General features: G+C 49.3%; 1 protein-coding gene across 1 annotated transcript in view; it reads left to right on the plus strand.

Annotated features, from left to right (window-relative positions):
* Positions 1-12,888, plus strand: part of Ksr2 (kinase suppressor of ras 2) — a 313,418-nt gene that overhangs the window by 207,418 nt on the left and 93,112 nt on the right. The window contains exons 6-7 of the mRNA XM_051176529.1: positions 9,162-9,231; positions 11,702-11,785. Coding sequence (XP_051032486.1) covers positions 9,162-9,231; positions 11,702-11,785 — 154 coding nt within the window. The remainder of the gene's footprint in view (positions 1-9,161; positions 9,232-11,701; positions 11,786-12,888) is intronic.

Raw genomic sequence — 12,888 nt, forward strand, 5'->3', positions numbered from 1 at the left:
CAGCCACAAACAACACGTCAGTGTCTCAGCGTGGCTAAGTGCCAATCAAAGTGTATTTACAGAACCAGACAACAGGCTTCATTAGGCTCAAGGGTCAAGCGTACAGACCTCTGCCCTACATCACAGTGGGGGGGGGGGGGAGCTTTGCCACTTCCAACGGGCCTGTGAATTCTAAAGGAAGAATAATGATGTTGACGACCAGGCCAGTAACAACAATGCGTCAGGCATTGGACATTGTGCCCAGTGACTGCTGATCACAACCCCCACCACCCACAGCCCCACAAGGAGGACCTATGATTCCCTTTTATGCGAGAGAGCTGGGAAGTAAGGACACCCCAGGTCCCTTGGTTTATCCGTGATGTTAGTCACACATCTGCCTACTGGAAAATTCCCTGTTCTTCCCCCCCCCCCCCCCCCCCCCCCCCCGACATTACACTGGGTGAATCCATGCCTTGGTAAGGTCTTCATTCAGAAATACCGGATGTCTCTCTGACTCCTTAGGAGTCTCCTGCTCAAGGTCAGGTCTCCATTTTAGCCACACAAATGTAGCCATTGGCTTGACCTCGGCACCTCCATTTACTTAATGTTGGGGTATGCAATGTCCTCTACAAGCTCATACGGTGGCCCTTCCAGCCTTAGCTCGTGGAACTGTTTTGGAAGGTGCTATGGTCTTTAGGAGGTGTGGCCTGCCTGGAGGAAGTGGTCTCTGAGGAGGTGGGTGTTGATATTGATAGCCCAGCTTTTACTTCCTGTCCCAGCTCTGTCTCTTGGTTCTCCTGGATGCGAGCAAGCCTCAGCGGCTGACGGACCGGCGGCCCCTCACGATGAGAACCAGCGTCAACCCTCTCTCCAATGTTGCTTCTCGTGAGTGACTTGATCACGGCAATGAGACAGTTAACTAATAAACCCCTACCCCTAGTCAGGTGGTGTCACTGTTGCTGCTTACCTGGCCTCAGTGCCACAGGGAATCCCCAGGAGTGCCCCACCCCTCAAATCCTTGTAAGCTGTTACGTCCTAAGGGCTGCCTGCATCCAAGGATCACGGTCAACCCCTTCTGCCACAGCTTTCCCTCATGGCATGGCACCGAAGCCCACCTCACTGGTGGCTTCACCTGGGAAAAAACCTGACAGAAGTAACTTGAGGAAAGGGTTTCCTGTGGCTCATGGTTTGAGGCCATAGCCCATCGTGGCGGGGAACGCATGGTGACAGGAGTGTGAGGACTCTGGTCACATGGCCTCTGCTGTCGGGAAGCAGACAGGGACGACCCACGGGATGACGTTTCCACACTCAGGGTAGGGTCTTCCCTCCGCAGTTAGATCTCTTTGGAAGGACGGGCATGGGTATGCCCACAGCAAGTGAGCTTCCTAAGTGATTCCAAACCCAGCAGTGTGTGTGTGTGTGTGTGTGTGTTTCTTTCCTACCTTGTAGGGATTAAACTCAGGTTCTCAGGCTTGGTGGTCAGCATCTTTTCCTGCTCAGCCAACTCTTGACTTTCTTTCATTACAATTCAGGTTGATTACTAGGGGCTGGTACACATGCCATGGCATGTACGTAGCAGTCAGAGGAGAACTAGTGGGAATCTATTCTCTCCTCCTACCGTGCAGGTCCCAAGGATAGAGTTCACTTGGTCAGGCTTGGGGCAGCAAGAACCTTTACCCACCAAGCCAAGCCATCAGCCTGTCAGGAAAGTTTCGTCACCACACCCATCTTCTTCAGTGTACTAGCTGGTACTACGTGGCCATGTAAAGTTGTCAAGAGACATCCATGACGATGTTTGATGCTCAGGAAGTGGCCTGAATTTGCCTTGGGAGAGAGCTAAGTCGAAGTCTGTGGATAAACTCCACTCAGCTCCAAAGCATCGAGGAGCTGTAACCTTTGGAGACAGCATATAATTAGAATGCTTTTAGATCTGATATATATTATATTTGAATTGTATATTAAAGCTAATAGAGTCTTTGCCAGCTGTGTGAATGGTATGGGCAGCTTTAGTCAACCCTAGATAAATCAATGTGACTTGGGCTGGCACCTAGCCCGTGGCCTCAAAAGGAAAGTTTAATGGTTTAAGTTTTATGAGTTACAGATGTCTCTGAGCTCAAAGAATTTTCTAGTCAATTTGAATGTGGCCAAGTTGTCACTCAATCCGCCTCATCCGTGAAATAAAAGCTTTGATATTTCTATTTCATTTATGATTTTTTTTTCCAAATCGGCTCTCTGGCTCTTGAACGCCCGCCCTAGTTCAGACTTCACCTTCCCATCTGAAATGCAACCTGGGATTAAATGGAATCCTGAATTTAAATCACATAACCCAGGTCCTGCCATACAGTTGGTGCTCAATAAATGCTGGCTGTTTGTATTAACATGTGCTCAGGTCTTTATCTCCATGGAAATGGTGAGGGATTAGGAATGCTTCATCACTTCAGGGGCTTTAGAGACTTCCATGGATTCTAGGAAAGCACAGCGCTTAAAATGATTGTCACATTTGCCTCGGAAGGGGACACAGTGATGGATGGAACTGACTTCAGAAGTCTACTCAGCTGCAGGACTCTGGACAAGTAGTCTGTGCCTTTGTAAACTGTAGACACAGCTTCCCAGGGCTATGCTTATTCCCAGGGTGGGGGTGCTGTCTAAGGAGGCTGAGGATCTACCAGGCAGAAGTGAATCAGTATTGTAGCCCAGCCCCCATTTCTTTCAGCCTTCTGGTCAACCACAAGGAAAGACCACTTTCCTTACCATGTACTCTGCCACGATGGATCGAGACACTTGGAAACTGGGAGGTGAAATAAAATCTTTCCTCCCTGAGTCTTCCTTTCCGGTACTCAGTCTCAGCAATGTAGAAGGAGCAGGTACAGGCTGAGGGAGGTCTGCTGTCATCTGGGACATGCACAGTGATTAAGACATGTGCCAACGTCAAGTCTGGCAATCAAAACTCTGTGTGCATCACTGCCTGCAGACTTCCAGTTGTCCCATGAAGCAGCTATGGTGACCTTGATGCCCAAGGGCTGTTAGTAGCCCAAGGACTCACCACAAGTCACATCCTAGACCTGCTCCAAATTGGCATCTGTAAAATGGAGCTGGTGTTAGCATCATTCAAGTCATACCGAGGATTCTTTTACCTTCTCCATCTGTGTTGAAGCTGATGTTGGGAATCAGCCTTGATCGCTCTTTGGCCTCACTGAGGTGGGCTATCTCAGTCTAACCCAGAGCTCATCCACATGGCTATTCTCTAGCCAGCTTGCTCTCACATCAGTAAGCTGAAATTACAGGCAGGATCTACTCCCCTTGACCACCAGGGAGCTCATACATTTCTAATGCCAGACACAGCCTGTTTACTGTTCTAGTGCTTGAGCCCAAGTTCCTATTGCCTTAAAACCCCGGACTGTTTTATTTTCCAAAAGGGCTCTCTCTTGTTCATCCATTTACTGTCTATTTTCCCAGGAGACTTACATGTTAAAACTTGGCCACACTGTTCGTCATATCCCTGATTCTTGAAGCCACACCTGGCACAAGCCAGGAGCTGTGTGGGCTTTGTACCATTGCTGTAACAGATCGTCACAAATCCAGTGGCTTTAAAACCTTATAGTTCAGGAAGTCAGAAGTCAGAAATGGGTCTCATGGGGATCAAAGCCAAAGTACAGGTTCTGAGCCGGAGGGAGGGATGCATTCTTTCCCTTCCATTTTCTTCAGGCTGAGCTGAACATGGGTTGGAATTCGTCCTGGCTCCTGCTCATCCCAGACAGAGGTAGGAGGCATCGACAGGTGAAGCCTCAATGTTCCCATCAGTAAAACGGGCTTTTGTTTTTTGAGCCCTAACTGCGTGACTAAGTTTGATCTTTATTTGCCCTTGGACAAATGGGATGACTTCTTGGTGGCATGCTGATGAAAGGTAGGGAGCAAACGGCAGGCTGCCGGCATCTGTACTCGCTGACACATACATGTAGTTCCTGTGGTGTAGTGCAAGTGGTGTGTGGACTCCGTGAGGATGCCTGAGGACCTTGGATTACAGTGGTGATGGGCATTCAGCAACCTTCATCAGAAAGCTCTGATGACTTCCGTCCCTTAACCCCCCTCCCTCTCCTCTCCCGTCCTCTCCCCTGCCCTTGGCTTCTTGTTCCTCTGTTACTAGTGAAGCACACAGGCCTCGAACTCACTAAGCAAGCTCCCATGACTGAATCTCCAGCCCCTCTTTTCCCTCTCACTTACTGAGATGAGGTCTCCCTAGGTCACCAAGGCTGGCCTTGAGCTTGTGAGCCTGTGACCTCACCTTCCCCAGTACCTAGGATCACAGGCCTGTGCCACCACACCCAGCTTACTGGTTTTCTTGATTCTAGTTCTCTTCTTATTTCTTCTCCTTTTCATTCTCCACTTCCTCTGCTTTCTCACCTTCCAGCTTTGACCGATACCTTTGTGTACTTCTCATACCTTGCCCCCCACACCTGATTTCAGATTCCCCAGCTCAGACCTTGAGGATTTATAGCAAGCTTATGTATCATGCGGGCTGGCATGACACAGTGGTACCTGCCTGTAATCCCAGCATTTGGGCGGTGGAAGCAGGTGGATAATGAATTCAAGGCCAGCCTGGGCTGTATAGCAAGCTTGAAACCAGCCTGGGCTACCTAAGACCATCTCAAAAAACCCGACCAAACCAAACATTTATAAAACCCAGACATTTTATTAATTGGTTGTGAATAGTTTACTTTCTGAGCCATTTCTGCAGCCAGCCCCAATTTCTACTTCTTATCATCTGATGGGGGCCTGGCTGTCCATCGTGTAAGTCCAGCTTTATAAGAAATGAGTGTTGCCCATTGTTGGTTTGGGGACATCGGCCCTGTCTGTGAGGCCTTCTGTTTGACCCTTGGACTTCCAAGGTGATCTTAAGGGCTGTGGCTCCCAAGTTGCACCCCCTGTTCTGTTTGGAGGTGTTTCCTGTTAGGAACTAGCAGCCAGCTGACCCCGCCCAACGATGGGCGGGATGCTCATGGCCATGTCATCCTTATGTCAAGCTTTACCTGGCTGCCAGAGGACTCAGTTACACATGCGCAAGCCCCCCTTTTAAAGCAAGCATGCCAAGCGCCCTCTCTCTCTCTGGCCTCTCTCTCTCTCTGCCCCCTCCTGCTTTCAGTTGGCCACCAGCTACCCTCCTTTCCCCTGGGCGCTGAGTCTCGTGTTTGTGTTTTATAGGCATTAGCTGCAGCAAAAGAACACCATTTCCTAAAGGCTTTCTACACCTAGACCTAGGCACAGGGACAGTCTTCCTAACTCTTCCTCTCCTTGTGCTGGCGATGGAAATATCTTGAAAGAGGCATCTATTTTCCTTCTCCTGAGATGAAGGCAGCCATGCTGTGCACGACTCTGCCTTGTTATCAGAAAATGAGGGTGGGAAAGAGACTTCCAGGAAGCTCAGGAAGCTATGGAGACATCTTAATAGACGCTTTGGTTGTTAAGCAGAAGTTTCTAGATCGGTTTAATTGCCGTAAATGTTATTTGCCTTCCCTGTTATGATAAGGCCTCAATTCGCCACTATCTTCCCCCCCTCCCTTTCAATAGTTTCCCTTTTGCTCCCAGGCTCGCACTGGCAAGTTTAATGAAACCCAAACAAAGGAAGCAGAGAGAGGCTCTTGGAGTTCGAGTCTCACGCCCACAGACAAAGCCAAGCCTGGGGAGCAAGGGCTCCAGACTAATGAGGCTTCTCAGCTTAATGCAGTTGACAGGATGTACCCCTCCAGCTGAGCCTGGAACGTGAAAGCCAGCCCAGGAGCTTAATTGTGTCTGCCCAAAGCAAAGGGGCCGGATGAGGACTAAGTATGACACAGAGCTAACGGGAGATGCTCACAGCCCGAGATGACTTGTTCTGTGCCCAAAGGAGCCCAGGGCAATCATTTGAGATGCTTTATTTTTCGGGGACAGGCAGTTATAGAAACTTCCAGATTAGGAGTCTCAACCTTGGTACAAGGGATGCTTTAGCTTGTTGAGTGTATGGGGAGAGTCCTCACCTATGTATTATGGGATGTTTAACACAGCCTCTGGCTTCACCCCACTAGCTGCCAGTAACAAACTCCCAAACACAGTGTGACACTCCCAGAATGTCTTCAGAAATCTCCAAATATCCCAGCTCCCGATTGCATGGGAGCTGAGGGACGGAACAGCAGACACTTTACCCACAGAGCCATCACCCCAATCCCTTTAGGGAGTTGCATTTTTACATTTGCTTCTACTGGTGCCTGGTTATGTGATCTTGAGCATGTCAGCGCACCTCCTTGAGCTCCGTTGCCTTCCTTTGTACACAGGGAATAGCTATGGCAGTGGATGAAAGGTTGTTAAGTACACAGAGGATTTCTTGGCGCATGCTAAGTGTTCAATAAACTGTTTCTATTATAAGAATCTTGGGTTTATCAAACGTTGGTGAAGAACACACTCAGCCTCAGACACTATGCTCTGAGGTGAGTGCAAAGATGAGGATTTGGTGGTTGCTTTTGTAGAGGAGGTAAATGTAAGATGTGTGAGTACTACCTCCTTCCTGACTCATGGCAGACATTACTAATCAATCTCAAGATTTAGCAGTACCTCCTTCCTCGCTCATGGCAGGCATTACTAATCAATCTCAAGACTTGTTAGCAGTACCTCCTTCCTCACTCATAGCAGGCATTACTAATCAATCTCATGGCTCTTGCTCTCAGTCCTCCTCAACTCAGCTCTAGTCAGGCATTACTAACAGCCTGTGAGTGGACTCTCATTCAGCACTTCCTGTTTTGTAGATGGCTCACAGGATGTTGACCTGCCTTTCCTCTCCAGCCTTTCAGAGTTAATGGGTAACATCTTTCCTCCCATGTCTGATGTCAGTCTGAAAGAGGGACTGACATGGAAAAAAACCATATATATATATATATATATATATATATATATATGGTTTTTGAGACAGAGTTTCTTTGTGAAACAGTCCTGACTGTCCTGGAACTCACTCTGTAGGTCAGGCTGATCTTGAATGCATAGAGATCCACCAGCCTCTGCCTCCTGAGTGCTGGGATTAAAGGCGTGTATCACTACCACCACCCGGCTCAGAAAAAAATATATTTAAAGAACATCATTTTCTTTTTTATCTCCCCCAGAAACTAGACATAAGTAATAACATGGGCCTTGCTAGTTGAACGTTCTGTAGGCTGTGGGTCTTATGGCTTCAGCATTTGGGGCCTGGAAAACCATCAGCTCCTGAAAAACAGGGGTCTCAGCTTTGCAAGGGCGGCATAGAGCTTTCCAAAAACAGCTTTCTGATGAGTGCAGCCATCGGTGGATAGATCAGAGCGCCCACTGGGTTAAATGTTCTCCCATGTGTTCTGACAGGCCCAGCTCTCCCAGTGAGAGCGACACTCCATAACAATGGCTGTGAAAAATGAGGCACACATCCGCAACCCTGAGACCCCAGCAGGCCCCATCCATCTGGCTGAGAAGTGGGTGCTGGCATGGGGCTGGCCCCTGGCCTCTCTCCCTGCTGTCTAAGGGAGCACTAGTTCACTCAGCTGCTGTGTTATGTCTGCTGCCTGCAAGGTCTTCCAGGAGCCTGGTGAGGGGGGCAGGAGATGGGGGTGGGTGGGGCTGCTCAAGATCTCAGAGGACCTGGGACTTGCTCATTTGTGACTATGTGGTGTGTTCATATTTGGGCTAAAGCATGAAAAGAAAGAAAAAAAAGAAAAGAAAAGAAAAGAAAGAAAAAGCAGGACCAGGTATCCAGTCTGAAGTCTGTGTGCTTTATTGTTTCTTTCTCATTTTTATTTGTGCACCCATCCACCCACCCATCCACCCACCCACCCACCTGTCCATCTGTCCATCCATCCATCCATCAACCCACCGCCTACCCAGCACTATCCATCCATACTTGTAACCATCCACCTATCCATCTATCCGCCATCACACACCCTCCTTCTTCTGTCTATGTACATACCTACCCATCCATTATCCATCCATGTACCCTGATTTCATCCAGTCATTCTTGTACTCACTTGCTCATTCATCCATCCACCTGTTCAAGTATGACTTGAGATTGCACACAGCTGGACGTCCTCAAAGTTGTTATCTGCAACATCCCAAGTGTTTTCTACATAGAGACTGTTCAGCTTTGCTTTTTGTTCATGAGTTTGCTATATGCAGCCCAGGTGAGCCTCAAGCTCACCATCATCCCCCTGCCTCAAACCCACCAAGTGCTGGGATTACAAATATATACCACCATGCCGGGGTTAGAGTCTGCTTTTGAAATAAATATTTGAACAACCAAAACCAGGATTGAGCATTAAATGTTACTTAAGGGATCACATGGCCGGTAAGGGAGGCGTTGCAGAGGGGGGGGCATGGGAGGAGGGGGAGGTATCTGGAATCCACTGCCTTATGACTGTGAGTGGGAACACAGGCTTGGGGTCCCTCATGCCAGGATTCCCAGCCACTGTGCAGAGTATGAGGTGTAGTAGCCTCGAGCAAGTGACTCCCTTCTTTGAGCCCATGCGTCCAGCTGCTGGGGGGGAGGGGCGAGGCTGGCATGGGAGTCACTCAGCCCGAGGTTGGCATATGCTAAGAACGGTTAAGCTGAGGTCATGCTCCATTGTATTCTTTCCACAGTTCCCACCCCACTTTCTCTTTCTCTCTTCTATTTTTAGATTACAAAATGTAACTTTTAATTAATTAATTAATTAATTGTGCATGCATGTGGGCACATGTGTGGTCAGGGGCCAACTTACAGAGTCTGTTCTCTTCTTCCACCACGTGGGACCCAGGCATCGAACTCAGCAAGACCCTTTGTCCATCCACTGAGGCACCCCACAAATCACACGTGCAGCTTCTTTCTTCCTTTATTCTTTTCTTTTATTCCGTGGTTTTTTGGGGGGGCAGAATATTACTGTGCAGCACAGGATGACCTTGAACTCCTAATCCTCCTGCCTCAGCCTGACTACCACAGTGACCTCAGATGACATATTTGAAGGCCTCTGATGCCCACCCTGTCTGGGGAGACTCCTATGAGTTGAGCCCATGACCTACACTGGAGTTCCACCTGCGTGGCTCTGTAGGCCAAAGCAACCAGCGTCCTGCCTGAAGCCAGTGGGTTGGGTTCCTTTTTCTTTCCAGGGCCCAGGCAGAGCTGGCTCAGCCCATGACCTTCCTGTCTGTTCTTCTCTCCACAGACACACTGTCTGTACCGCGGTGGTCACCGCAGATCCCACGCAGAGACCTTGGCAACTCCATCAAGCACAGGTAGGTAGGCGGCTGTGCCCGTGTGTGTGTGTGTGTGTGTGTGTGTGTGTGTGTGAGTAATATGCCCCCCTACCCCCTCACCCCCCTCCCATACCGCCACACCCTTCTGTCTTTTGCTGGACGGAGGTGCCCTTATCAAGCCCACACAGCACTGTGAAAAGCAGAGGCCTTATGCTCACACTGTCCTGAGTTCCAATCCCTCCTAGTAAAGCTTCACAGCCATGAGAAATTGCTTAACCTCTCTGGATCCATTTCTTTTTAAATGTCATTTCTATTATCAAAAATGCAAATCATACAGTGGCGGAAATAAAGGAAGGCCCTGGGGTATTACAGTCATGACCTCCCAAGACTTAACATTAAACTGTACATCCGTGAGACAAATCTATCAGGCTATAGAGAGTGGGTCATCGAACCGTAGTTGGAGAAGAAACCTTTTCTCTTTGTACGAATAAGTTTGTACATTCTCCCTACAAATGAGATGACGTATTAAGGGCTGTGCACACACCTCTCGCTGATAGTATAAAGTACTTCAGGCTTGCAGAGTGCTAGCAGCAGCAAACCCTGTGTCCCTGGGGAGCGGCCAGTCAGCAAAGGGGTCTGCTGACAGTCCCCAGAGGCCTGTCATCCACCGAGGTGAGAAACCCCAGGCCCCGACACAAACACAGCCTCAGCCTGGGGCCAGGCTACATTCTCCTCATGACAACTAACTCATCACCAGTTCTTAAAGAAAAATAGCACAACTGGAAACTGTGAGAAATAGTGACAGACAGGCCAGTCAGTGACCAGAGGCTGAGCTGTGGAGGGAAGAGGACTCAGGATGAGGGCCTTTTAAAATGTTTACCGGTTCAGCTCCACCGCTGGGTTGGCCACAGCCCCTCCTGGGTTCAGTTTCTGTATCAGACACCTCTCTGTGTCCCGTCAGTCAGCCCTCCAGTTTGGTGACACTTGTGGTTCCTCCCTGGGTTGGCTACATTCTTGCCTGGACCTCACTTGGTTGGCTCCACCCCTGGGCTTTCTCTGGAAGCTGGTGGTGCCACAGTTTCAGATCCCGATGTCTAGGGTCGTCAAGCAGGCTGAGCATCTTGGGCCCCAGAGCTGGCTTCCTGGTGAGGGGAGGGCCCCTGATGGGCGTTACTCTTTAGGCTCAGTCACCCTGCATCCATCATCCATCCCATCTCCGGCTAGATGTCAGGAAGGAGAGACTCCAGCCTTGTTCAGAAATTAACACTCCTTCCCTGTGGTGTCAGGTGTAGTGGTGCATACACCCGACACACAGGAGGATAAGGCAGAGAGTCAAGAGGTCAAGGACAGCCTGGGCACCATAATACAACCTGTCTTACAGAAAAAACCACCACCAGCAAAAACAGTTCTCACTCTCTGTCGTTGGTGTTATGGCAGAAGAGCCAGGCAACAGAGACCACGCCCCCGGGGGGGCAGGCCAAAGCTGAAGAGAAAACTGCCAGGGGGCCCTCACACCTGCCCCCCATCTCTGGGTTGCTGCCCCATGGGTCTTTTGCCAGCCCTTCGCCTGAGCTGCCCCAGCTTGCAGAATAGACCCGCTAAGCCCTGCTAAGACCCAAAGGGGCTTAACCAGGCCCCCGTCCAAAGCTGGAGAGGGAGCATCGGCAAGCCAGTGTCTCTGTTGTGAATATTGCTATTTGCTTAGCTGTGGCAGATCCAGGCTGCTGCTGGCTCGCTGTGCTTAAAGGGCTGACCCAGATCCCGCAAGAAGGGGAAAGCAGAGGGAAGCAGCCTTTCTCCTCAAAGTTCTCCATCTCTGAGTTATGTAAGCACATCCAAGTTTCCCCTTTGACACTCGGAGGAGGCAGTGGAGATTAGATACAACTACTGCCCACGGTGGCACAAATTGAAAATTAAAATTAACTGTGACCTGGGAACCTTCAATACTTTTGCTGGATCCAGCCTCACCTCCGTCTCCTATCTCAAGGCAGAAAGCACGCCACAGCGCAGGAGGGTCGATCTGCGAGTTAATCTAATGACTTCCAATCAGCGTTGGTGATGCCTGGGGACTCCCACGCTGTATTTGCAGCAGGTGGCAGTGACTGGGGGAAGATGAACTGTTGGTATCTGAAAAGGCTTTCATTTGTCAGGGGGGAATTCTCCTCTGTTATAGAATTGAATCTGCCATTTGTAGACCACCTCCAGTGTTTGTCGAGTGAATAAATGACCATAAGGAACACTTGAGGCAATAGCCCACTTCAAATAGCATTACCTATGTGTCAGACCCAATAACCTCTGAGGTCAATGTCAAGATTACTCCCACTTTACAGGCAAGAAAACTGAGGCTTCATGGTTTAAGCAACTTGACTGAACTTAATTATTACCTGTTTTGGAAAAAGCAGGTCTGGAATCCAGGGTTTTTAGGCTTCCTGTTCTAGGGGTACATCCTGCTGGAGATGGGCTTGTGGCCACTGCCTTACCTTGGACATTTCCTGTTTCTTTCTCACAGGTTTTCCACCAAGTACTGGATGTCTCAGACGTGCACTGTCTGCGGGAAAGGGATGCTTTTTGGCCTCAAGTGTAAAAATTGCAAGTGAGTGATTTCCCTTTAAGGGACTTTTTCCCCCCCAATGCCCAGATATCAGCCAGTGCTGGGCTGGGCTTAGCCGCAGTCCAGGGAGGTGTGAGTTCCTGACTCTGGGGAGAGACATTTGCTTTGTGTTTTAGAAAGGGTCCCAGGTGAAGCTGTGTGTTTGTGTAGGGTATCAGGGAGACCAGTTCTCAGTAAAGCCAGAGCTGAGAGGAGACCGTAGGAAGGTTAATATATTACACCATGCACTGGGGCCAGTGGTGTTTCTCACACTCAGGGCCTCTATTGTCGTTGTGAATGTGAAGTGTTTCCCACAGTCTCATGTGATTGGCTCTTGGTCCCCAGCTGATGTTTGGGATCCCTTTGGACATGGGGTGGGAGTCTGGCGGGCAGACAGTGGATTATAGGAATGGGGGTTAACTGTTGTAAGCCAGCGTCCCTTCTATTCCCTGCCGCTTCTACGTAACCTCATGCTTTCTTTCCTCTGTGGTCTATGTCCCCTGATTGATAGTTGCCGCATGTATTCTGCCACAGAAAAAGTAACTAATACAGTGTCGAAGGTTAGTCATCAGCAAACTCTTCCAGTTGCCCCTGTAGTAAATACTTTAAGCTCCATGGTCCTCTGGAGCCTCGGTGTTTCCCTTGCAGCTGCTCAAACTGGACCTGTGTATTTTGAAAGTAGTCACAGGTGATTCAGAAATAGTCATGGCCATGGATATGGTACAAGAAAACTTTGTTCATGAAGACAGTTGACAGCATGGCTCCAGCCCTGTGGTTCGCTGATACCTTTGATACTTTGCAAAGTTCCTTCTCCTCTGTCCTTTCTTGTCATGTGCTGTCTCTGATAGTGTGTTATGATTTTCCCATTTCGTGTCTGTAAAAGTCTCAACTTGGAAAAGTCCCAGCTAGGAAGTAGGAGGTAGGACTTGAACTCGGGCCCCTTAACTCCTGCTGCATTTCTTTCTATGGCTTCATGTTGAATGCTAATTCTGGTTGGGAGGTGGGACCAACACACCTTACCCCTTCCTTATACACGTTCTCTGTCATGTCTGATAGAAGGCCAGGAAGGAGGTAAGAGAAAACATTGACACGAGCCGTGGGCTCTG

Source organism: Phodopus roborovskii, unplaced genomic scaffold (genome assembly GCF_943737965.1).
Source record: "Phodopus roborovskii unplaced genomic scaffold, PHOROB, whole genome shotgun sequence".
Taxonomy (NCBI): Eukaryota; Metazoa; Chordata; class Mammalia; order Rodentia; family Cricetidae; genus Phodopus; species Phodopus roborovskii.